Source organism: Agelaius phoeniceus, chromosome 1, assembly GCF_051311805.1.
Source record: "Agelaius phoeniceus isolate bAgePho1 chromosome 1, bAgePho1.hap1, whole genome shotgun sequence".
In the NCBI taxonomy this organism is placed as follows: Eukaryota; Metazoa; Chordata; class Aves; order Passeriformes; family Icteridae; genus Agelaius; species Agelaius phoeniceus.
In genome coordinates this window covers 97789120-97813585 of record NC_135265.1, presented here as the reverse complement: position 1 = coordinate 97813585, position 24466 = coordinate 97789120, and the positions used below count along the sequence as shown (strand labels likewise).

The following is a 24466-nucleotide window of genomic DNA, read 5'->3' as shown; positions in this document are numbered from 1 at the left end:
CATGGATAAATTAATATTATCATCCCTTATATGATATACAAGGTAGTAAGGTCTTCAAATCCAAAGGTTTATGTTTCTATTTTAAAGTCGCAAATGAAAAACAAAATTGATATTTTATTTTAAAGTTGGGGTTTTTTTCTGAGGATGATATTGTAATAAACTAGAAATTGCATTTTTTTTCTCTATGGAGTCCCCAGAGAAATATGGTTCATTTGGTCTTATTGCAGTTAGCATATGGTGATAATTCTTACCCAAAAGGTGATATCAGAAGTTGTTCCTTAGTTAGAGGATCTGAGGAAACAAAGTATTGTGAAGGCTTTCAGTGCAGTCTTCTTCACTAAAGCAGTTCTTACCTTATTTTATAATGAGAACAGATTTTTTTTTTTAATTCTCCTAAATCTCTAATGTGTGCAAATAAAGTTCTTCTACATCACTATTGGTCAGATGAGGCAGGAGGTAATCATCTCAGATCAGGAATGATGATACATTTAGTCACATATTCCATTCAGTCCGTGGATTTAGCGTTGAGATAATAAACTGCAGTCAAAGTGGTTCTATTTACTGGAATTATTTATTTCAGAATGCATACTAAGAAAATGTTTTGCCTTTAATTTACCTTTTGAGTCATTAAATTATTAATAAATAATTGGTAAACTAAATTTTAAAGATTATATATAATTTATGTTATATTTATAAATTATATAATTTTCCTCTTTGGCAAATTTACTCTTGTTACCCTTGCTATACAAACATGGTAAAACAGTATAGAGGGTTTGTTACTGTCCTGGTCTCTACAATAAAGGAAATTCTGTATATCAATAAAATTTAAACCTCCAAGCCTCCCTAAAGTTGGAATTCTTGTGATAAGGCTTTCAGACTTCTTTTTTAATGAACTAAATGTTTCTGCAAGCTCTTTACTTCATATCAAATAGCTTCTAGTGATGATCTGCACCACTGACAAATGAAATGTAATATTTGGCTGTAAATGAGCAGAAAAGACATTAGCTGTAGACTGGGAGTTATTTTGATGACAGTTCTCAAGAAAACAACAGAAGTAATTACAGCAGATTGATCTGAAGCAAAATATATTCCATGCATCAGTTTGTGTTAATACTCAAAATTTAAATAATTTTAGATCTTTGGGTGGATGTTGTCTCTAAATATATTTCGGGGGAAGGAAGAGATTTAAATTACAGAATAATATGAGTTTGTACAGTTAAAAAAGGCTTTTTTAAATTTGGCATTATGATTCTCAATGAGGAATCCCTGAGAACTAATGACTAAACCTGTAGTAAATGATCCAAACCTTGAATACCTTCTGCTCTGGAGCTGAACTCTCTGCAAATAAGTTTCTAGGCACACTCTCTCAGAGTACCATCCTGGTGCCTCCCCTGAAACTAAGAGATTTTTCATTCTAAATATTCAGACATAATTGATCCTTCAGTATTGACATTTTCAGACATCCTCTGAAAAAATTATGCTCGCAATGTTATGGTGATTTGTTAGATCCCAAAAATTATTGATCACATTTTATATTCTGTAAAGCCAGAGATACAAAATATTTGCAGCTGCATTCTCTTTTCTTCCAGACACAGAAAACATAACAGGAATATCCAAAGAGGTTGCCAGAATGCACAGTCCTTCATCTTTCTTTTTTCTCTGTAGTGTTGTCTTGTCTTTCACTCACATCAATAGTTTGTTGGAGGCAGAGATCTCTGTAATAAACTTGGCATTCCCTCTGTCAGGTCTCTGTAACTGTAGGTCTTGGTCACAGGGACACTTACCATGCAATTCCCAATTTCAGTCACATAAAGTCTCCCAGACCAGGAAAATCTGCTCTTGAAGCTGAGCCTGCTACTGGTGATGAGATGCCTCCTCTTCAAAGGAGGATTAGGAGATTAATGACTCTCCATTGCTAATTCTCTGCTGGTTGTCTCAGATTCACTCTTAGCATCTTTCTGGGTATTCAATCCAATATGCAGGCTAAATGACCAAAAGGAAATGTGATTGCAGAGGGATTTTAGAATTCAGGCATATGTTAATCCATCGTTATCATAAAGTTAAAGAAGAAAATAACAAAACCCTGGCAAGCAAGAAGAATAGCGGTAAATGGCACATATTCTGATATTAACCACTAATATTAATATTAACCTAATATTAACCACTGCTAGTAAACCTATAGGCCCAGATACATTTTTGCAGCTTTTTCCTGAGCATTCACAGTGCTGATGCTTGTAACAGAGTTTTTAAATGATAGTGTAAAACCTGTGGTAGTTTACAAAATGGTATGCTCATGACAACATAGATTCAATTTACAGTTTTGAGATTATTAATCAAGGATGCTCATGTGTGACCTTCCATTTATGTTTGCTTTGGCTTTTAGCTCCAGACCAGTCTGTCTGAACCAATGACTTTATCCAAGTCGATCTCCCTTCCTCGTAGTGCATATTGGCATCACATCACCCGGCAGAACAGCGTTGGAGAAATCTACAGTTTACAAGGCAAGTTGCTTATAATGCCATCTCCATTAGCTTCTTTCCATTTCACCAGAATTCATGCAAATTGCTTTTTATTTGCACTGGTTATTTCCTCTCCATTTCATTTTATCAATTGTCAGGAACCTCAGCAGGATTCCCAAATTTACATAAAACAGGTTTCTTTTAGTCATTTTGTAAACAAATGGTGAAAATTATTTCTAGAATCACCGCATAAAGCTGGATAGACAATTTGGCTCAATGTAGCTTCTCAGTAGCTAATGAATGTCAGGTTGTTTTAGTATTTTCTACCAATGAGAGGGGGCAAGTATTTGGGCAACCTCAGGGTGCCTAATTAAATCTACATAAAGTGGCTATATGAGTTGCAAGATTAAAACAGAGTAATTCTAGGAAGAAGAGCTATTCTTGGTAAATTTGCTTGGCAAATCATATATGTGAACTGTTGACTCAACTAACTTACAGACCTTCAACAAATCATCTTCTGTCTATGGTTTTCTTTCATATGTTTGGATTTGCTAAAGCCTTTAAATGCTATAATTAGCATAACTTGATGATGATGATTCACTGCTCTTAAGCTGAAATTGATTTGTATCTTATAAGAAAATGAAATTATTGTTACATTTAAAATGTAGACCTTTTAAAAATATCCTTTTGTAAACATTTTGCTTTGTATTATTTCTAAAGGCCTTAAGGATTTCATTTTCTTAAATGAAATTTTTCTTCTCTTTTAATAATCTGTTTGCATAAACAATTTACATTTAAATAGAAGGTTAGAAACTGCTTACAAACAAGAGTACCCAATGCAAGGAGACAGTACATATTTTCAATTAAATAACTCCAATAAATCCAGTATATAGATGAAGGACATTAAATGCTTTGTTTTGTGAATTATCACATAAATTAAAATCAGCAGGTGAACTGTGCATTCAGTGGGTGAGTCATTAAAGGGTACAAGCGTTTGTTTCCCATCATTTTCTGTAGAGCAAAGTTAATTTTTAGTCATGTTTGTAGTCTTGCATTTAAATACCAGTAATGGAAAAAAGAAAATAATCTTTCAGAAGCTGTTTGTGAAAAAAGTTATACTTGTACCTCACCCTACATATATTCATCATATCACTGATATTTTTAATGGACACAATAAGAATGCAAAAAAGAAGTTTATTTGTAGAGATGTTAGATTTCTTCTTCTTGTTTTCTTGATGTGTCTTTTCTTCATCAGCAAGACAGTAAATGTGTTATATTCACTCTTGACAATCTTTTCTTCCTTATAAATGGCCTTCAAAATAAAGAAAAGCAAAACTTATATATAAAGTAACAATTAAAATATCTATACCACCAAGCTGTGCAGGATTCAACATACTGGAAGTGTATTATTAAAAATGTAAGAATCTTTCTTTCTGGAAGTATGCAGATTTTATTCACATTTCCACTGAAACATGGGGCTAATAAATATTTCAGAACTTAAGATTTTCATTTTTCCTACATGTACTATGATGACTGCCGCCTGAGAAAAAGTAGTTAACTTCAGGAGAGACTCATTCAGTCTTGCCAGTGGGCAAGGAAGTGCATCCAGAAGACTGGTTGCAAAATTTTTCCATGCAAGACTACCATTCACTATCTGGAATGAAAATCTCTTTGAACCTTCTGCTGCAATTACTAATTAAAAACAGTGAATTTGCTGCAATTACTAATTAAAAACAATGAATTTGTGCCGAAAGTGAAGCGGGTGCAAAGTACACCTTTTCCTCCTCGCACCTTGTCATTCCGACAGCCTTTGCACTGCAGGGCTGTCAAAGCATCAGCCCACAGAAGCTCTGCAGATGTGGGTGGAAGGTGGGCAGCAAGGAAGCAGCTTGCAAGCATCACTTCAGCCCTCACCTTCGCAGAGCAGCCAGCTGAGAGGAGCTGGTGTAGAGGGAAGGATCACCTCCTGCTGCCATCGTCTCCTCTGAGCTTCTCAAGGTGCCTTGCACCTTCGGAGTGGAGACGTTTTCTTCAGAGAACGGGACACTGATCTTAGCTCTGCACTTCATGGGCATCTGCAACAAAGCTTTGAACATTCAAGAAACAAATTTGAAAATTCCCCACATACTTCTAAACATCTCACAAACTCTAAAGTGAAATAAGCAGAGTGATGTCTACCTGAATCCAGGTGACTGTCAGTACCAGTAGTAGTAACCAGGCTCACTGCTAAGTACAAGTGCTTCCACAGTGGCAATTACTTCAAACTTGCAGTCTGAGGTGACTAGAATTTAATTAATAGCAGCTGGTGATGTATAAGGAGAAATGAATATGTGTTCATATTACCTTAGATAAATTGGCTCTTTGGGAGTTATTTAGCAGTCAAATTTAACTTAATTAGTAGTGTGTGTTGATCTGATAATGAATATGCTATGGAGCAAGAAGGTAGTGGGTTTTGTGATTTTTGGTTTTTAAAAACCATATTTCAGATGAAAAAAGGCCCTTCAATAAATGAGTGTTGGGTCTATTATGCTCCATTAGCCCATGAAAATACTTGCATGTAAAGAACTGTAGAAATTAAAACATAGTATAATAGAGCTAAAGTAACACTAGTTGCACAAAATATTCTCAAATGAGATGGGATAGTTTCTATTGATAATCCAAGTTTGCCTTTAATTACAGTTTAGAAATTAAATAGTGTCCTTTAATATTTATTATCAAAGAGTAATTTAAATAGCAGAGGAAAAAGACCTCTACACCATTTTTGTGCATACATGAGTATGACATACATGAATTGTACATTTTCATAAATAATTGACAGCTCTAAAAAAAATTTGAGCCCAACAGAAGATAAACATTCATTGATATGTTATGCTATCACACATCAAAAAAAATGATAAAAATGAGAAGCCATGAGTAACCTTATAAACTGAAATCATGATTAAGAAGGAAAAAACTAGAAGAGCCATATAGGCATGTAAAAAAATACCCTGCAGGTTTCCTTGTAATTCGGTGTTTATTGTTTATATCTACCATAAAATTTAGCACTGTTAGACAGGATATTTTAAATTGACAAACAAAATTCATGAGTTTTTTATACAACAAAAGATATTAAGGAGAATTCATTTTTTGGGGGGTTGTTTTAGAACTTTAAATTTGCTTAAAATAAAATAAAAGGATTGCAGTCTGAATTTTCATCTATCTGAAGAACTCTAGTTCTTGCCCTTTAGAGTTTGGATGATACAAGTGTTAAACACAGTCAGTTTGTGTATTATTATATAAATAAGGCCAAATAGAATTTTGGTATCGAAACATTAATTAGCTTTTTGTATTGCAGTTATTGAAATCCCTGAGGAAATTATGTTCAGAAAATCTAATTACAGCCTGGCCTTTCTCCAAGAAATTCAAAATTAAGAAATGCTTTCAGTCACTTCTGTTGTGTTTGATCTGGTTTGTCCTCATTTTTTGGCCTTGGGTTTTGCTATCTGTACTCAAAATAATGAACACCTACCCACAAAGGCAGTGCTACTCATTCCATGAGAGTGCTTATGTGAAAGAGCACATATTTGTATAAGAATTACACCAGTAACATCTTACCTGTTTCTTCCAAAAAGAGAGCACTAAAGGGTTGGGGGTTTTTTTCCACAGTAGTACTTATCATAATTTGTTTATAATAAATTTTATTTGCTCTATCACAAATTATTGCCACAGTTTGTTGTAAACCCATATCAAAGTAATTAAATTACATAGAAAAATACTAAGAAGCCCGCTAAGAGTCAGATTTTTAAACGTAGTGAGGAATTTTGAGAAGTAAAACGGTCATCTTTGAACAAATAGGACTTCAGTTTATAAGCACATGCCAAACTCATTAGCAGACAGAAATAAAATATGGCTCTGATGAAGTCTGAAGGAATTTTGCTGTTAATATACAATTACCTTTTGTGTATCACAATAATGATGCCAGAAACATAAGGTTGGTTTTGCAAACCAAAATGGAGGGAAACTGTGGTCCCTCTGTGGCCTTGGTAAGCAAGCCTGCAATGCACATTGTCTTTTGGCCTTACTAGGTGAGAACTCACCCTTTTTTTTTTCTTTTTCTTTTTTTTTTATTTATTTTAAGCACGATAACATGTAGTCTTAATCTGGTCAGCTAAAAGGTGTTGTGCATAAAAGGGAGACAAAGTTGCATACGAAAAACCCATCTAGAGAGTTTTCCAGCCTTTTTGAAGTAGAAACTCTGATATGTCACTAAAAATAATCAGAGAATATTCAAGTTGCTAAATATTTAGAGGGGTTTGAATCATCCTGTTCAACCTTCCTTAAGCTAATCCTGCAGGAAATTCTGATGTAGGCTTCTGCAAATTTCTGCAAATTAAAGTATGTAAAATGAATGGGAGAGCATTCGTCATTTTGGCATTTCCATTGTTTGTTCATATGCCCAGCAATAGAGTACGGAATCCATTTCCCCATCTAATCTTGGTGCCTGAGCAATGTGAATAACACAAAATGTTAGAATATATCTGTTATATAAACCTGATCACTCAGTAATTTTTCAGTAAGTGTCTACCAGCGGCTAAAGCTGAAATGCTTTATAGCCTTCCACATTCCCATTTCCTTTGCTGAATCGCATCAGGACCTTCACATTAGTAAATGAAGCCTATAAAATTTGAGATATGAATAAAGGACACCTGGAACAAGATACTTACTGAGTAGAAACTACATAAGAGCTACATTATTTAAAATGACTGTATTACGTGTCTTCTCAAGTCTTATGCAGTAGATTTGATCCTTTCCTTTTGAGCTTTGAATTTCTGTGCTAAGTAGTGCATCACTGGACTGATTTTAAAATGGCATATTGGAAGTGGGATATGTCTTACTCAGAAACCAGTAAAGAACTTCATTTTGCTCAACAGTGATTGCTGCCTCTAACCAAGAGCATTACTGACAAGCTCTAAAGAGTATCTTGACATATTCCCATTCATTCTGATAAATCATTGCTGAGTTAAGAGGTTGTTTCAATTATGAGCCATGAAAAATAGACGAAGGTGGGAAGCCAAATACGATTAATAAAGCATATTTCGCTGTCAAATTCAGACCTCCTGGTTTCATTTAAGCCCAATACTTTGGTGCCCTTTCTCTCAGGAGATGGTCCTTCAGTGAGATCACTTGTCAATGAAGGTGTCAAAGACCAGAAAGCACAGAAGTCACTGTACTCTTGACTTAAAACTGAAAGACCAAATGGTGTAAGGAGAGCATTTAAACATTGGCTGATTGCCTCCTCTCCCCTCCAAAACCCAACAAATGGAAGTTCTTCAGTGCAAACTACACATATTCTTAGCTATAAATCTCTTCTTATGTCTTAGCTTAATGAGTTCATAAGTATGTGATGACAATAGCTTCTCACTCACTATTAGCGTGAGAAGCAAATGAAGCTTTGCCCCCAGCTTTATGTAAGTGACACCAGGAATCTTTACTCTGACTTTGCCTGAGACTCATTACAGTTCTGCTACAGTCATTTGATCTCTCTGCTGTATTGTAAGATTCTAGGACTTGCAGTGTGCCACCAGAGCTGCAGTGCAGTGAGAGAATGTGTGCACTGGGAGAATTGGCACAACCAGTTCCATGGATGCTTTCAGCTGGTACTGGGTTGTCTGAAGAAGAAAGTTTTGCACTACTAGATCAAAGAGAAAATTGAAATACTTATCAAAGATCAATTTTGTGAAAATTGCTTTTTTCTATTAAATTGTTTCACCAATAAATCTGGACTGCTTTAGCAATCACTATCTGATTTTGTGTTAAGTATGTTATCATAGTTAGAATCAAAAAGATTGTCAGTTCATTTTTGTAATTTCAAACAAATTGAAATACTTTTATGCTGACAAATCACTCAAATTATTACTCAAAATCATGGATGGTTATACCCCCTTTCAGACAACTTGGGTGAGGGGAACCCTGCACACTTGTGAAAAAAACACCTTGGCAAAAAGATGTGTTTTCTTTAGTATTGCTTTGCAGGAGCTGTTTATAGTTATTTTTCTTTCATTAAATATTTGTACAAAAAGCAAAGAAATTATTGAAATTGACACTTCAATAGAACATGTTCATTAAATGTTTTAAAAATCATAAACAGTGTAAACTTGAAAATAGGCTGTGTAACAGGAAGAATAGGGGAATGTTAATAATACCAGCTTTGCCAGCTGCAGCAAGGAAAGAATCCAGGCCCAAGGATGTCAAGTGCAATTGATTGTGTTCTGCTTTCAGTGGAAAAAAGATCCCTTCACATTATAAACTCCCTTCACATTGTAAACTGTATGACATAAAATAGGAACCTATAAATGTATAGTTAAGGGCCAGTTTAAATTGACATAACATTGACCTAACTGACTCTTGTTTGGTTGTTATGAAGTTTAAAAAATATATTTTTATAGAAGGGGCATCAGAAGATCTCAAATACATTACCTTACGTTTCTAAAAGACTTTCTTTCACATGTATCTCATTCTGCTAACGAACAAAAAAATTGTGGTGACAACATTTGTGGCACATGGCATATGGTCTGTTGCTAGTACAGACCTATTTATTTTCTTGGTAAGGCCAATTTAAGCACAATGAACGCCCTACTCAGTATGTTCAGTTTAATCAAGCCATAAGAATATGTTCCTTTTAACTCTATAGTGAATTTGAGCTGTGCAGAACTGATTAAAAAATCATAGTATTATTCAGTAGAGACAAAAAAATCGTTCAAAAATCTTAGAACGTCTTTCATTTTCTATTTGTTATAAAAAGCCTTTTCATCCTGGTGAATTTTTATATCCTGCCAACTTTTTATTTGATCAAAATGATACATTGTAAGAAACTAAGATAAATTTCACAGAAGTAAGAACTATGAATAACAAAGGAAATATCCTGCCAATGCAGAGTTAGCAAGATTCCACCAAAGTAAAAAGTTTATCTTTTCAAAAACTGGAGTCTGCAGCTCCTTGCAGTTCTATGTTTAAATACTAGAAGCAAGTTGGCTGTTTAGCTGCTGGATACTAGTTTATCCTTCAAAATTCTTTGAAGTTTCCTTTTGGGGAGTGATTTTAATGAAAGGTTCATTTCCTTGAGTTTAACAAATGAAATATTCCGTTATAAAGCTACATGGAAGAAAAAAAAATACAATACCAGATTTGGAGAGAGATAAGAGATAAAGGACTTGGTAGAAACCAGACTTGCATACTCTGGAGTTGACATGATAAATATCAAAACAGGGTAAAGATAAAATTCCTACTACTCTCTTTAATGGTTCAATTATTTATGTTATTGTTGGTAGGTCAAGTTCACGTGCAGAGGTGCAGTGCCATTGGTGTTTTCTCGGAGCTGGTTGTAGTGATTGTGGTATAACATGGCTGGTGTGGTTGTGTTCCCAGCAGTGTCCTGTCTCCTCCCCTGTGCTCAGCCCAGCACAAGGAAATGAAGGGAACCAGCAGCCTGTGGTGATGAGGCACAGCTTTTTGCCTCAGAGGCTGTTCTACACTGGATGTGTTGATTGTGGCTAAAGACACATCTTCTATCTGCCACTTGTCCTTCTTGTACTTTCACCCTCAGTGAAAGAAAACTATATAGCAAGAAAGTCAGAAATAATTCTTTTTTTTCTCTCCAAACTCTGTTCAGCCTAATACAGCCAGTGCAGGATTTTCCAAAGCTGCTTGATATGAGCTGAATTGGTGCCACTTGCTTATAGTCACTATTATCATGCACTTGGGGTAAAACATCAACATTATGACTTGAATATTTAGCTGAGAATTGTGCAAAGCTGTGTTTTCAACCTGAAAAAGACACATGGCTAGTTAGCTATAGCTATACCACTTTTTATCTTTCCTGAATTAAATGTAATTAAAATAGGAGTTTTATCAGCTGTTTGGTTTCAGCTTCCAAGAAAAATTCTCTTCTCCTGGCTTGCAACACTACTCATTGTTTTTGCATTTCACTAATTAAGCATTTAAACTTAACAGCCTTATTCTTTTCTCTACTGAAATTCTGTAAAGTTGTCATTACTGGGTATGGATCTTTTCCATGGAAGTTTCTGAAAACTGCATGAAGCAAGTTTTCTTTTTTACCTCATTTTGCCACTTTTCCCCATATCTGTATAAATAGATAACAAAATCTTTTCTTCCTAAGTACTGATACACACAAGCCAGTGTAGGACCTGTGTCTCCATATACTTGCCTGCCTTTTTGCTAAAATAGGTATGAGGTTTGGTTTTCTTATTAAGTTTCTGTATGCTGTATTATGGTTTCTAATGGGAGGTTGTCAGATTTCCTAGTTTCTTGATTGTGAGCTGAAGGCATCAAACCAGGAATGCAGGTATCCAAATGTGCTCTCTATTTCTTCTTTTAATATGTGGACATCCCAGATTTTGGGAATAATCGTAAGTAATGGTGTTGCTGAAAATTTGTTTCAGATTCAGTTTACATGTGTCAAACCTTTTAATTTTAAAAATCCAGTTCTCATGGTAATTGTTGTAAATGCATCAGTTTAAATGACTGGTTGTTGACAGGTTGTGGCCACTTATTTTTATCTGTTATTGTTATGCTGTTCCAGGACATCTCAGCAGGTTTGCAGGGCTTCTCTTTGTGAGATGAAAATTCTATCATCACCAAACTTTTGATGTCACAGGCGTTTTATGATGGAAAAGATAACCTGCTCTGGGTTAGGAAATGGAAATGTGTTTCATTCAGTCTTGTCAACTGTCTCATTTCCCATTCATCAGAGCAGGTATTTAATTCTGAGACATAGCTCAGCAGTTTTTCATCCCTTTCATGCCTCTTAGAAAAACACTTGCCTCTGATCAAACATGTGTGTTTTGGTTTAAATGTCAATCTGTTTCTGGAGAGTCTTGTTTTTCTCCTGTCACCATGTATCAACTAACATAACCCAATTTTAACAAATAAACAGGGAGAAGGGCTGGGAACAGGGTCATGGACAGCAAATGCCAGACATTATCTGTACCAGTGTGTGATTCTTCACTCCTAATAAATACTTGTTTTCATGAGCTAGTCATTTTGACTCTCCAGGATACCAATAAGAAGATCTCTTCTCAATGCCTATGGCTGCAAAATTCCTGTAACTTCTAGGCCATAGATCTTCTCTTCATCCAGTATAAGAATAAGGAAAATGAATTTTTCTTGAGCTTTTTTATAATTTTATACCTGATTCCCTTGCCAGTATTTCAAAGCAGAGAACTTCTCCATCTTATGCTGATAGACTGGACCAGCACTAAGGTGTTTTATTGCTGAAGAAATGTAGAGAACAGCTCAAGTTCCCTCTTAACATAGTCTTATTACCTTAGTTTTACTTCAAATCTTGTACAGAACTGTAGAAATCAATCATATATTTTTCAATGGTGTTTATCATGCAGTAAAACATCAAAGAGGAGGACAATTTAAGCTTCTGACTTTGTAGTGTGACTTGTTTTTGCTTATGTTGCAGTATATAGGAATCTTGCCAGGGACATGAATGACATGCTGGTGCATAGGTACTGTCAAATGGGAAAATGTGCAGAGAAATTGAATAGTATCATTGCTATGAATATAAGATGCTTGCCCATTTTTTTTTTAATTTAAATATTCAAAACCATGCAAGATGTAAAAGAAAACCTTCCTAACTAGACAAGAAAGAGAAGTTAATTTGTTAAAGCATTGGTCCTTAGCTACTGCCAAGTCATCCTTGCTCATGAAAACAAACCAGCCAAATTCTGCAGACCTTAGAGGATGACAACCTCCCTCTATATCTCATGTCTACAAGCACTATAGCATAAACCAAATCCCCACCTCTGTGCATTTCTTGTGGCCCATGTAATTATGTAGAGCCTTTTTGATGGACGTCAATATTGATCCTAATAGTTATGGAACTCAATGCATTTTATGTCATACAGTATTTGCACATTTGCTTTGGCCTTAAAAATTATCTTTATGAAAGACATATCTTTGTCTTATTTTTCTACACCAGTGAGGTTAGAAAAAAAAAAAAAAAAAAAGCTTTGACAATATCATTGCAGCTGTGGAAATGGTTAAATGGTTTAATAAAGCCTTCTCAGTACCATCACACAGCATGAAATTGCTCCAACAAATAGCACTGCAGTATAGACTAATAACTAGAGAATGGGTTTGTACCTTTAGACTGTCAGTAAAGCAATATTCAGCCTCAACAGTAGGGGAGTCATGATGCCCTTATCTCCCTGAAAGCAGCCCCTAGTCAGTAGGAGCTCTAACGCCAAACTCTGTGAGCTGCTGCTTGAAGCTATTTTTCATCCTGAAGTGATAGATAGAATCAGCTTTGAACCCTGTTTTTGCTGACCTCAGAGGAGTAAATTACCTTACACTTTGAGGCAGCATGACTCACTGTCTGACTGTTTGCACAGCACTTGCAGTTTTCACCTACCTGGGAAGGAATCATTGAAATCTGGCAATTATTGTGACAGCTCTCCTCTGACAGCCAAGCATTGGTCTTCAACCAAGATGATACAGTTTATGTACCTACTCTTTGAAATTTGTTGTTTCTTTAAGTGGCCACTAAAGCCATCAACCCAGAGTTACTTTTCCAGAGATTTTTTCTGGGACAAAATTATTCAGAATTAGTTCATAGCATTTTGTCTGAAATGGAGATACTTCTATGCATTTTGCTGACACATATTTATTTAGAGGACTTTCTACTTTTCCAGATAGTTACAGTCAGAGGTGGGGGGTTGTTGGGAGTTTTTCTAACAGAAACTGAATACAAAGCTCATTGATATGTGTACCACTCATAGATATCCCCAAACATCTTATACAATAAGGTCATACAAAAATCCTGTTAACAGGATTTTTTAAACCTTGAAAACTTTTAAAAATATTGTGTGGATCACAATTAAATGTATAATCATAGATAAGATTTGAGTTTCATATATTACTACACAATATATTTGGATCAACTATTGTAACAAAGATGTTATTTCAATGTGAAATCTCTTCTAAACTTGTACTTGAAATACCTCTAAATGTGCTAAACCCTGCATGTGTTCATTATATATCTTATAGATTCAGTTTTAAATGTCTGCAAACTTAAATAACTCACATCCAGGAGTTATGTGAGGAAAAAACAGTTTTTCTTCACAAAAATGTGTATTAGATCAAAAAATATTATTCTGTCAAAATTGGACTTAAGCAGAAAGCCATGTTACCTATCAAATTATCACATATTTTTATTTTATAAAGCATATGATCATGTACATCATCTTGTAAATCTCCTTACACTGTGTGACACATTTCTCTTTTTTGAGTTGCCCAATGAACATTATATTTCTGTTAAATTTTTTTCTCAATTCTTGCCTGTGTAATATTGTTTTCATTTCTTGTAGATCATACAAGATTATTATTCCCTATTATTCAGATGCCTCTGATACACAAATAGTTGGTGACAATTAGGTCCAGCATTCCTGATCATGTGTCAGAGCAAAATGAGTGCCAGATCCCAATCTGTTTTAGGTCAGCATAGCTTTGCCAAAGAGACCTCCAAGTGTTTTTGCTGAAGAGATATATATTTTATGCCTACCCTACATAAGATATCAAAAGTGTTTATTTCACCACAGTTATTATTCTGTACTTGTAAGATCTAATATCATAAATTCAGTGGTTCATAGTTAGCATTTTAATGTGCTAAAAGTAGTTTTCATTTGAAGATAATTGTTATCATTCTAAAGTTTCCTTTGCTTAGCAGATTTTTTATCCCAAGCTGTGACTTCATTTTTTAATGTTGACGTTAGAGCTATGTGCAAAACAGTATCACTAGTGTTTTCTGTGCACTAAATTCAGTGTCTTTGGAAAGTGCAATAGACACATTTGCTGCCACATGATAACTGGAAGCTTCTTTCCTGAGGACAGACACTTTGGCCACAAAGACAGTTCCATAAAGGAACAGTTTCTGGCCTGGATGGCCACAGTGGAAGAATTATGGTTACACACTATTGCACCATTGTACCAAAATGTAGATGCCTTTTACAAGTTTTCCATAAGGTGATAAACAATTCTGGTCTTTCATATTCACTATAACCAGCAGTACACTGAAAAGTGAAATGAAGGGCAAGAAGAAAGTCTGCCTAGCAGTCCACATTCAGTAGTGTTAATGAGTGTTGTTAAGTTGAAAGACTTCATATCTTCAAGCTCTAATTCAATGAAGATTTTTGTGTCTGGGATTTCTTGCTTGCACATTTGTAAAAGGAGAAAAATCCCTGCATGGATTTGCATGCATAACATAGACATATAATATATTATAAGTAGTAGTAGTCCTGATTAAAATGTTGTCTTGTTTCCTTATGATCATCTTGATGCATGGAATAGGACAACTGTGATTTAACAAAACAGTAAGTCCAGTCTGAAAGTGCCGCTGCTTAAAAAGAAATGCCATGGCTCTGTGATTCAGAATGCTGAGCTGGGACATGCTCATTAAAATAGTTCACATTTGTTCAAAATATTTTGATAGGTAGCTTTGTTAGAGCAACCTTTATGCCAAGGTTGGACATTATAGCAAATCAGGCATTGTCTGGTCTCCAGTTTCGGGCATAATGCCAAGTTCAAGGCTAGCATGAGCACCCTGCTGTGTTCTTACCTGCTCACTATAAACAAGATCAGGGAGGCCTGATCTAGATTCAGTCTGTGTGGTCAACTGGTGCATCTGTGCCTCAGTGGCACCATGACCCAAATCTCCATTCTGAATTTTTCTCCTTGCTGTGGCAGCTGTGGGGCTCGGGTCAGTGTTCAGCAACGAGACCTCCAGCAGGGATGCAAGAGCCAACACCCAAGTTTTGGAATAAAAATGTAATTGGATCCTGGCTCTGAACCAATCTAACGTTTAAATTGGCCTAAATCAGTCAGTCTTCCTTCCAGATGCAGATTACTGCTTCCTCAATATTGCAGGGGGTATGTTTCCTTGGGGCTCTGGAAGCTTCAAGCCCTTAAATAGAAGTCAGCACTGATACTGATATGATTATAGCAGTTCATGCAAGCTGGAGGTGTGACTCCTGGGAAAGCAGATAAGTGCCCAGAATTCACACCAGCTATGAGAATTGTTAGTGCAGGAAAGCTTTAAATATTGCAACACAGCTCTCAGTCCTTCTTGAGACCGTGTGTCTCAGCAAAGGCTTCATAAAACAATGTGAGTAGTTCCAGATACCCCTATATATGGGGTGTATTTACAGACCATGTCCAGGAAAATTTGAACATTTAAAAAATTTTGTGGGTTTTTTTTTTCCTAATAAGGGGTTTCTGTGATAACCTTTCTTTCTCAGCTCTCGAAGCTTATGTTGTGAAGCAGGATCACTGAACTGGCACAGACATAAAACAATTTCTTGTATTATGGAAGAGAGTGGTATATATGGTCCCATGGAAATTCTTTGGAATAGCTATTTTATCTCTGCAATTAGGTTTTTCCTCACTGAGAAACAGGATGATTTGAAAAAAATATTATACATAACAGCCGTTGTATTTTTGTTACATGACTGAGATAAAAGGTGTTGTTCATTATACATTACTAATGTCTCATTATGAAATCAAGCAAATAATTATAATTTCGTTTCTTATCATACATCCTCAGAAAATGGTTAATATTAATGGTTTTGCTGTTTCATTTTTACTATTCACACTTCCCTCACTAATGCAAAATCTCAGTTTCATCACTTTACTTGAAAATCTGTTTCCTTTCAAGAAGCCAGAAATAGACAAAAAAATAGCAGATACCTGAGGGTGGGAGGGTGGGAGAGAGAGAATGTGATCTGAGATTCTTATCAGGAAAGTTCACTTTTCAAAAAGTGAATAATCAGTATTGAAGACTGTCCCTCCCACTAAAGCTGTGTGCCAGGATTTAAACTTGTTTTAAATAACTGCTGTATTTTCATGTCTTCAGAGTTTCAGTTTGGTCTTGAGCTTGAGCGTTTTAGGAGAAAGAGGAAATGATTAAACTCTTCCTTCTTCTGATTATCAATCACTTAAAAGCAGTACATTGTACCTGCAGGTTATCTTATAGGTACTAACAATGAGCAGCTTTACTTTTTGATCACACTGTAGCAAGGCTATATAGTCCCTTATTTATTTGACCTAGAGGAGGAAGTGTGTTTAATATCATAGACTCTTCCAATCCTATGGAAAATAAAGAGGGAAGAAGATGAGGTTCTGTTTTTAGTGGCTCAAAAAAAAAAAAAAAAAAAAGCAGCATCTTGTTCTCTGCCCTGGAATGTTAATAAAAGCACTGTAGTGACAATAATATAGCCTTTTCCAGGATGGAAGGAACAGAAACGTATGTTCTGCCTTCTGGCAAGAACAATGGTGAGGCATTTTATCTGTCAAATCTATCTGTATGTGCAAGGCTTCCAGAAACATGGTATCTGTGTACTGAAATATGGGAAATTTAATTTAACAGCTCCACAAACCAAAACTGATGAAAACAGAAAACATATTCTAGAGAATATGTGTAGATTTTAGGAAATGGAAGAACATCAGAGATATTGATTTCATATCTATTATCAAAATAGATTTTATATCCATTATCTAAATATTAAGTAGTTTTTAATATGTGTATATAATATTGATGGTGCCCAAAGAAGAAATTGGCTTTTTTAAGACACTCTTAAATTGATCCATTTTGATAGAAGGTTTTGAGTATTAAAAACTATTATGGGATCTATTCCAGTAAATTAGAATTTTAAATTTCCTAATTGTTTGGGAGACCTTAATTTATTGCCCTGATGTTATGAGATAGTGATGAATTATGATATAATACTTTTCTAAAATGTTTTATTTTAGAGAAAAAAAAAATCTAGGCAAAGATCTTTTTTTTATCAATACCATTTGATTGCTTGACTCAAATTTCATTTATTAATTTTAAAAATAAAACTAATAAATTTGAAGAAGGTTTACTCAAAACTGCTTTTTAACTTGGAAAACTTTGTGTATATATATCGGTTCATAACCTTATTTTCTTACAGTGCATGCACAAACTAACTCAATTCTGCATCTGTTTTTGACTAGACTTATATTGCATCATTTTGTTGTTTGTTGACATAAGAGAGTACATATATGAGTGGCCTTGTATAATTTTGCTTTGATTTCATTCACATTTTTTTATCTTTCATTTCTTCTAGCAACAGCAATCAAAACCAATTTTGGCCCTCTGTAAGTGTATCCCTCAGATGGATATACTTAATCTTCTGTTAGTATATTTTCTGGTGATAACTTCTTTGTTACTTTCAGGATTGCATTTAGCATGCCAAGGAGATTAAGCACTATTATCAGACAAGAGCAACTAACTGTGTCTGTGAACAAATTACCTTATCTGTAATCATTCTTAAAGGATTAGATCACACGCATAGATTTTAGTGAACATCTGGATCATTAATCAGCTTTGGTTAAAATACTTCCATTATTTTGCTTTCCACTTGAAATTTCCAAGCAGAAAGGATAAAAAGTCATACTGACCTCCAAAATATGTCCTCACTATCAATTTAGACACATGGTCCACCAATATAATCTGTAATTTCCTGGTAGTGTAAATATAATGCATTATAGAATTATAGTTCTGTTCACTTGGTTAGCAAAGGCCACTACTGTGTATAGGAAAATTCAGGCAAAGACACTGTCATAAACATAAAAAAGACAAACCTTAGAACTGTCACAGCACATTCAACCCTTTTAAAGAGGAAATAGAAAAGTACTCAGATAAAAAGGTGAATGAAGGTGGGAATAGTCACGCTCATTTATGTGCAAATTTTATCTTTGCGTTTGGCTTTTTCTTCATGTTAAGCATACTTTTTTTTGTTGTTCACATCAAATAGCCATGCAAGAAACAGTTAATTATTTTACTTTATATGCATTTCTGTCATTCTAAATATAAGTTTACAGTAAGATGACACAATAGATTCCTATATGTCATAAAGTCATAACCTGTCATCAACATCTCTGTGGTTTCAGACAAAAATATAGAGGGTACATATGATGAGAACATCAGTTTTCATCACTAAGTCTGATTATACTGCTGAATTGGCCAAAAGAAGTGGCACATAGGTTTTACCTAAAGGACAGGGACATTCTCCACTCACCATGAGACCAGTAGATATGAGTTATTTCTAGAAAAAGGAACATTTTAGCTGAAATTATCTGAACACCTCCAGGAGGCAATCTAGCTTCACTGTCCCATGCACAGTATGTAGCTATGGACTACAATTAAAGGTCTTTAAGGGCTGTATTTATTGTTGTTATTGCCATTGAACTGCAAAGAAGTATCTGTCATTGCAAGAGAATGTTTCTTGCCCTCAGGAGACCACATTTTCTGTGAATAGAAAAAGGCCAATATTAGGTCAGACCTGAATATGCATACTTTGGGTGGAAATTCTGTGATTTTTTGATGGAATAAGAAGGAATAACCTCTATCAGAGCTGTAGAAGTGCAATAAGAGGAACATTTGAAAATGCAGGGTCAGTATAACTTCTTAGTCAATAGTTTATCATATTACTTTTGCTAGCAATGTGGTAGACTATTCATTCTCATATTTAAGAGGGTTATATTCTTCTCAGAGATTTTATTTTCCCTCTCATCAGCTCAGCTGGTCTCAGCCCTGTACCAGAGCTTTATTAAATAAGTGTTAGTTGTTTCCTTTGCTCCCATCAGTAAGGCAGGGTCCTAAGTGGTGTCAAATATCTTAGCCACCAGAACAATGTATGAAACAGTTTCTGAAGCCTAACTTGGTAAAATTAATTGGCTTGTAGATCAAATGCCATTCTGTGGTCAGAAACCACAAGAGTTACAAGACTACTTAGGTGCATCCCTGGACACAGTTAAAGAAAAAGATAAGTGACCTAAATAATCTTCCAGACATACCTTATTGCCACTAGGCACTAGTTCTTTAAAAGAAAATTGGATTGGATAAGCCAGGGGGAAAACAGCAGATTTTTGTGTGTGTAAGTGTACACAAATACATTTACAAAGCACAAATTAGATCTATTACATAGCAGAAGAAATACTGCAGTGCAGAAACTTCTGAAACTTCTACTTTGATTCCATAGGAATCATTATTAATCAGACTAATTCATGAACTTGATTGGATTTGTCTATCTAGGATGCTGAAAAAAAACCTGTGGTGATGAGTGCGTACAAATAACTTTTCTGTCTGCCCCTTCCCAATGACAAGAGGAAACTTGAAAGGAATGCTTTGTCACAAGGATACTGTCTAAGAGGAGTCAGGTTGTTCTTGCTAAAATGTTGTGACAGAGGAGCAGCGTTTTAAACAGGGTTAGTGGTCTAACAAAATTCCATCCAGACCGTTCAGCTAATTGAAACAAGAGTATCTGTTGAGATGGGCTTTGTCCCATGTCTGTACGTATTTTTAGGGTTCAGAATATGCACTTTCCAATGTGCATCTTTGTACTTTTCTTCTTCTCTTTGACACAGTGATGGTCTAAAGTGCAGCACAAATTCCTTTTTCCTGAAGAAATTATTTACTGTGCATTTTTACATGAAGTTAAGCATTTCTCAGAGCAGGCTTATCATAGTTCTGCATGTAGTCCTGACAGTTGGAGATCTGTTATTTCCTTGGCAAAATTAAACCTACAGTGCTGGGTTCCTTTTCCATAATTTTAACATAACAGCAGGGTGGAGACATTATTTTGCTAGTGAAACCTTCAGAAGTTTAAAAATTTCTTTCTTCTACAGTTTGTTAAGTCTAAATCCAAATGTATGTTTTGGTTTAAATTCAGAAAAACAGAGCATAAAAGTGATAATTTTAATTTCTTAGTATTAGATTTCTTTTAGTTGTTGTGAAGTTCTCACATGAATTGCTAAGTGTTTTCTTTTTTAGTTCCCACACTGTTAGCAGACAGTGTCACTGTTGTAACATTTTGTTTGTATTTGCAGCCATACGGTGCTCCTGCTTCAGAGTTATTCTAAGGCAAAGTATGTGGGGGGAAAACATCTATGCTGCCATTCATTACTTTCCAATTACACAATTCATTCTAATGGTTCTTCTTGCTTGTTTAATGGTAGAGTAAAAAATAAATATTTTTATGCTGTCAATCTGTACTTTTATGCAGTATCTGAAGTCATATGGCCATACTGCTCATTATTAATACTAGAAAATGGGGTAACTAATATATAAATATTAATTTATATATTAATACTATAATAATATTAATACTAGAAAAGTAGGTTTAAATGTCCTCCTTATTCAATACACTTTCAGACTTTTTAACATCTTTCAGGGACTATGCATGGTGGACGAATCTACATATGCCTGGATGAGAGAGTGTGTCCTAGAAACATAAACACATTTTAAATTGGAATACTCTGTCATGTGAGAAATAAAGGAACACTTTCTAGACCTATTTTTTTCTTTTATTGGATCCACCTAAACATGGTGTGGCTTCAGACCCAGGCAATTAAGATTTGCTGTTCAGTACAAGACACCATGAGAAGATCTGAAAGTATCCTTGACATAAGCAGAAGTTGGAGCACAGCATCTGCTGTCTTTAAAAACAATCCTACAGCAAGAAACTGTACTCCCATGCAATTTCAGTTTGTGTGAGTTAGGTTTGGTAAATGAAATGCCACCAAAAGTGCTGATTTGGAATGGGGGGGACACAGAAATAAAGCACGCCCAAGCCCTTTGTATTTTTGTCGAGGCAGTGACCAGCATTTTGGGAATTACCACATGAGTGAATGGCAAATATTCTTTCTGCATGGTCACAAAGCTTTGAGCATGCTCACTATTTAACCTGTTAGGAAAATGGCAGCTGGAATCGTAGCACTGTCAGTGCACTGTCTCTTCCCTGAACCAGCAGAGCTGGCCAGGAAAGAGTAAAAAGTTCCCTGTTCTGTTACTTTTCTGTGTTGAGGGAATCTTCATTAAACTGGATCCCTGGGCAGCTGCCAGCTGCACCAAGGTACTGCAATGGCATAGCTTTAGCACACAGATGTATGACTTTTTTCAGACTGTACTTTTTCCCCCTGGTGAAATTTCCAGAATTATTTCAAATATACCATTCTCCCTTACCTATTCCTGATGGAAGGGTAGCATTGAGTCCAGCTGATGCTGTTGTTATAAACACAAACTTCTGCACCTACACTAGTAGTCTGAGCATGTAGTAGCTAAGTGAATAAAAGGTGTTCCTTTGCATTCAGTGGGTTGTGTGAAATACAGGTGACTGCTCGCCTCAATTTCTGAAGTGAAAATTCCCACAAGATACATCAGTGTGAGATATATCTGCAATAGTTGTTGTATGTGCTGGAAGTCTGGGCAAATAAATGAACATTTTGTAAAGATTTTGAAGATACAGTTCAATTTCTTTTTAAAAGTCTTCCTGCACTTAAAGAGAAATGCCCTTCAATAGGAGATTTGTTCTGTGTTCTTTACTAACATATCTTGGAGCTTTTCCCAGGTCAAAGGGAGACTACTGAGGAAAAACATAAAATAATTTCTATATAATAACACAACTGTTTAACAATATGTATACCTCTCTTGGAAAGATATTATCTAATTCCTTGAATATTACTTGTATGATATATCTAGAAAGGAATTCAAAGTCCAGAGGCTGCCAAGACCTGCCTATATGACTGATCAGTCTAAGCAAATGCCCTTGTCAATAACTGATCCATTAAACTCCATGTAGGCTGTCTGTACATTTACTTGGTATCAAAACAGAAACAAGCTGGGGTTTGGCCTTTTTTGTTTGTTTGTTTTAGAATGGCTATAAATACCTCTGCTGAATTTCAAAACACTGTTTACACTTTTCCTGCAAGCTAAGCTTCTAAAGAAGTATGTCTTCAAGTATTTCTAAAGTGAAAACATTCTTCACTTCTGAATGTGGTCAAGTACATGTAACAATGTCAAAAAATGTCAGTACATCTTCCCCCTTTTTGAGCTGTGATTTGTTAAATTTCACAGTCATATTAGGCAAAAATCTTTTGCAAGACTGTGGAAATTAATCAGAATAAAGGAGACAGATATAAAAGAAAATTTTTATTTCTAGCTGTTTCAGAGGGAAGGATGACTCTTCACTCTTTGATAAGCAAACGATATTTTTTATTGAATTTAACCTTTCCAACTTGCTTTGTTTTCCCCAAAAGTTTGCTTTCCTTGACTCTGTAAGGAGTCCACAGCAGTAAGTATGTGGGATAGACAGAGGTGAAATCCTGTGCTTGTCTAAGAGTGTCATCAAATTTAAGCTTTCATTAGAATACAGAAATTTAAAAACTTCTTTTCTTACATTAAATATTTCCAAAACCATACATTGGGTGTGACCACAGGATTCCCAGAGAGGAGTGTTGGGCAGGAGAGGGGAGAAAGCCTGGTTGGCAGCTTGTTTTGGGACTAAAACAACAGGTCACTTTCCTCTTTTTGCTTCTTTCTGTCACCAGTGTGGTTGTATCCATCCACAACTTATCTTGCAGCTACTTCATGTAGCTCTCTGTGCTTCAGCCCTTAGAAATTATGTATCAGCCCCTGAGTGGATTAATGCAAAAAGAAGTCTTTGATTAATTCTCTGCCACCTTCCACTCTTTTCCAGGACTCAAACAGAGCTAATATGTTCCACAAAGATCGTTCAAAACCTATGGCTGAAAGGAGAGAACATAGCTTTAAAATGCACTTACAGCTTTTCTGTACATAAAGAAGATAACCATAGGATATAAAGAGTAGCAATAAGCAACTGAGCAGGTGCTGAGCTGTAGTGGAAGGAGTACTATGGCAATTTCACATCCAACAAATCTTGAATGCCAACCCTAATGTATAGGTTAAAATATCTTTGTGTGGTCAATTTTTTAACTTTGTTTTCAGAGCTTTTGCCGTCTCTTACATTTGCATTTCAAGTATATGTTTTCCTTCTGTATTCAGAAGGAAAGAAGTAACTTTTATGGACCGTGCATTAGATATGTGGTTAGAGATGAGACTTCAGGGCTAGATTTCATGAGCTTATGAGCTAATTTCTTCTCACTGTTTATATGGATTGTGGGATTTTTTTTCCCCTGGTCTTTGTCCATGAGAACCAAGTTACAAACTTCTTCCTCAATCTACAAGAACCACTTATTCTTTCTTCTTCCTTACTTTTTCTTCTGAACACAATATCAGCTATAGTTATCCTTCCTGAAACAGGGTAGAATGCTTCAAACCACAGGACTGTTATTCCTACAGAATTCCAGCAACCTCTTCAGTGTTGCAAAAGGTTTTCACCTAATACAGTTCTGCAGCTGAACAAATCACAGCTCAAAGCCAGGTGGCATATGTCTTGTGACTATGCATTCTCATAAATACAGTACGGCTGAAGCCTAAATGGAAACACATCTTTTTGAAACCATCTGTTCTTACAGATATCTGCAACAATAAAGAAAATAAAGGCTTTAAATGCTGCTATGCTGTTTTAAACCTTAGAGGCATTTCCTATTGGTCTTTCTTTTTATTCTGAGATGCTCTCAATTTGTTTCACTTGGAAATAGCTTAGCTGCCATGTTTGTTGCTGTTTTCTTTATGAGCTTTGGAGAATCTGACTATAGCCAGCTTATAGATATATAAATATTTATAAAACAGAACATTTGCCATGGTGGAAAGTGCTGGGTTGCCCTCTGGTGAATGTAGCTTGTCTTTGTACATTTTATAGTAGCTTACAGGGTAAAGCCTTTCCCCTTATTTCTTCTTTCTTTATTTGAGGGAAGCTGTGTGTGAAAGACAACACTGCAGCAGCTCCCATAAAGCTGGTACTCCTTAACTTCTACTTATTTATTTAATTTCATCACATCACTCTTATGATGTCTTGACTGTAAAAATGCTCAGTTGGAACAATTTTCCTATGTTTCTTACTTGAATCTGTTGTCTTGTGGAAGATGTAATCTTTTTTTTCTGTTGCAGCCAGTGAATGCTAAAAAAAGGAATACTATGGCAGTTCCACATCCAACAAATCTTATTGTGACTTAAATCTAATGTACAAAGTTAAAATAACTTTTTTGTGTTTCATATTTTAACT

The 24466-nt window shown here is 35.3% G+C and overlaps 1 protein-coding gene across 1 annotated transcript in view; it reads left to right on the top strand.

The window, feature by feature from the left end:
* DOK6 (docking protein 6) overlaps positions 1-24466 on the top strand; it is a 250950-nt gene that overhangs the window by 197157 nt on the left and 29327 nt on the right. Inside the window, exon 7 of the mRNA XM_054639325.2 lies at positions 2384-2501. Within this exon, the coding sequence (XP_054495300.1) occupies positions 2384-2501 (118 nt within the window). The remainder of the gene's footprint in view (positions 1-2383; positions 2502-24466) is intronic.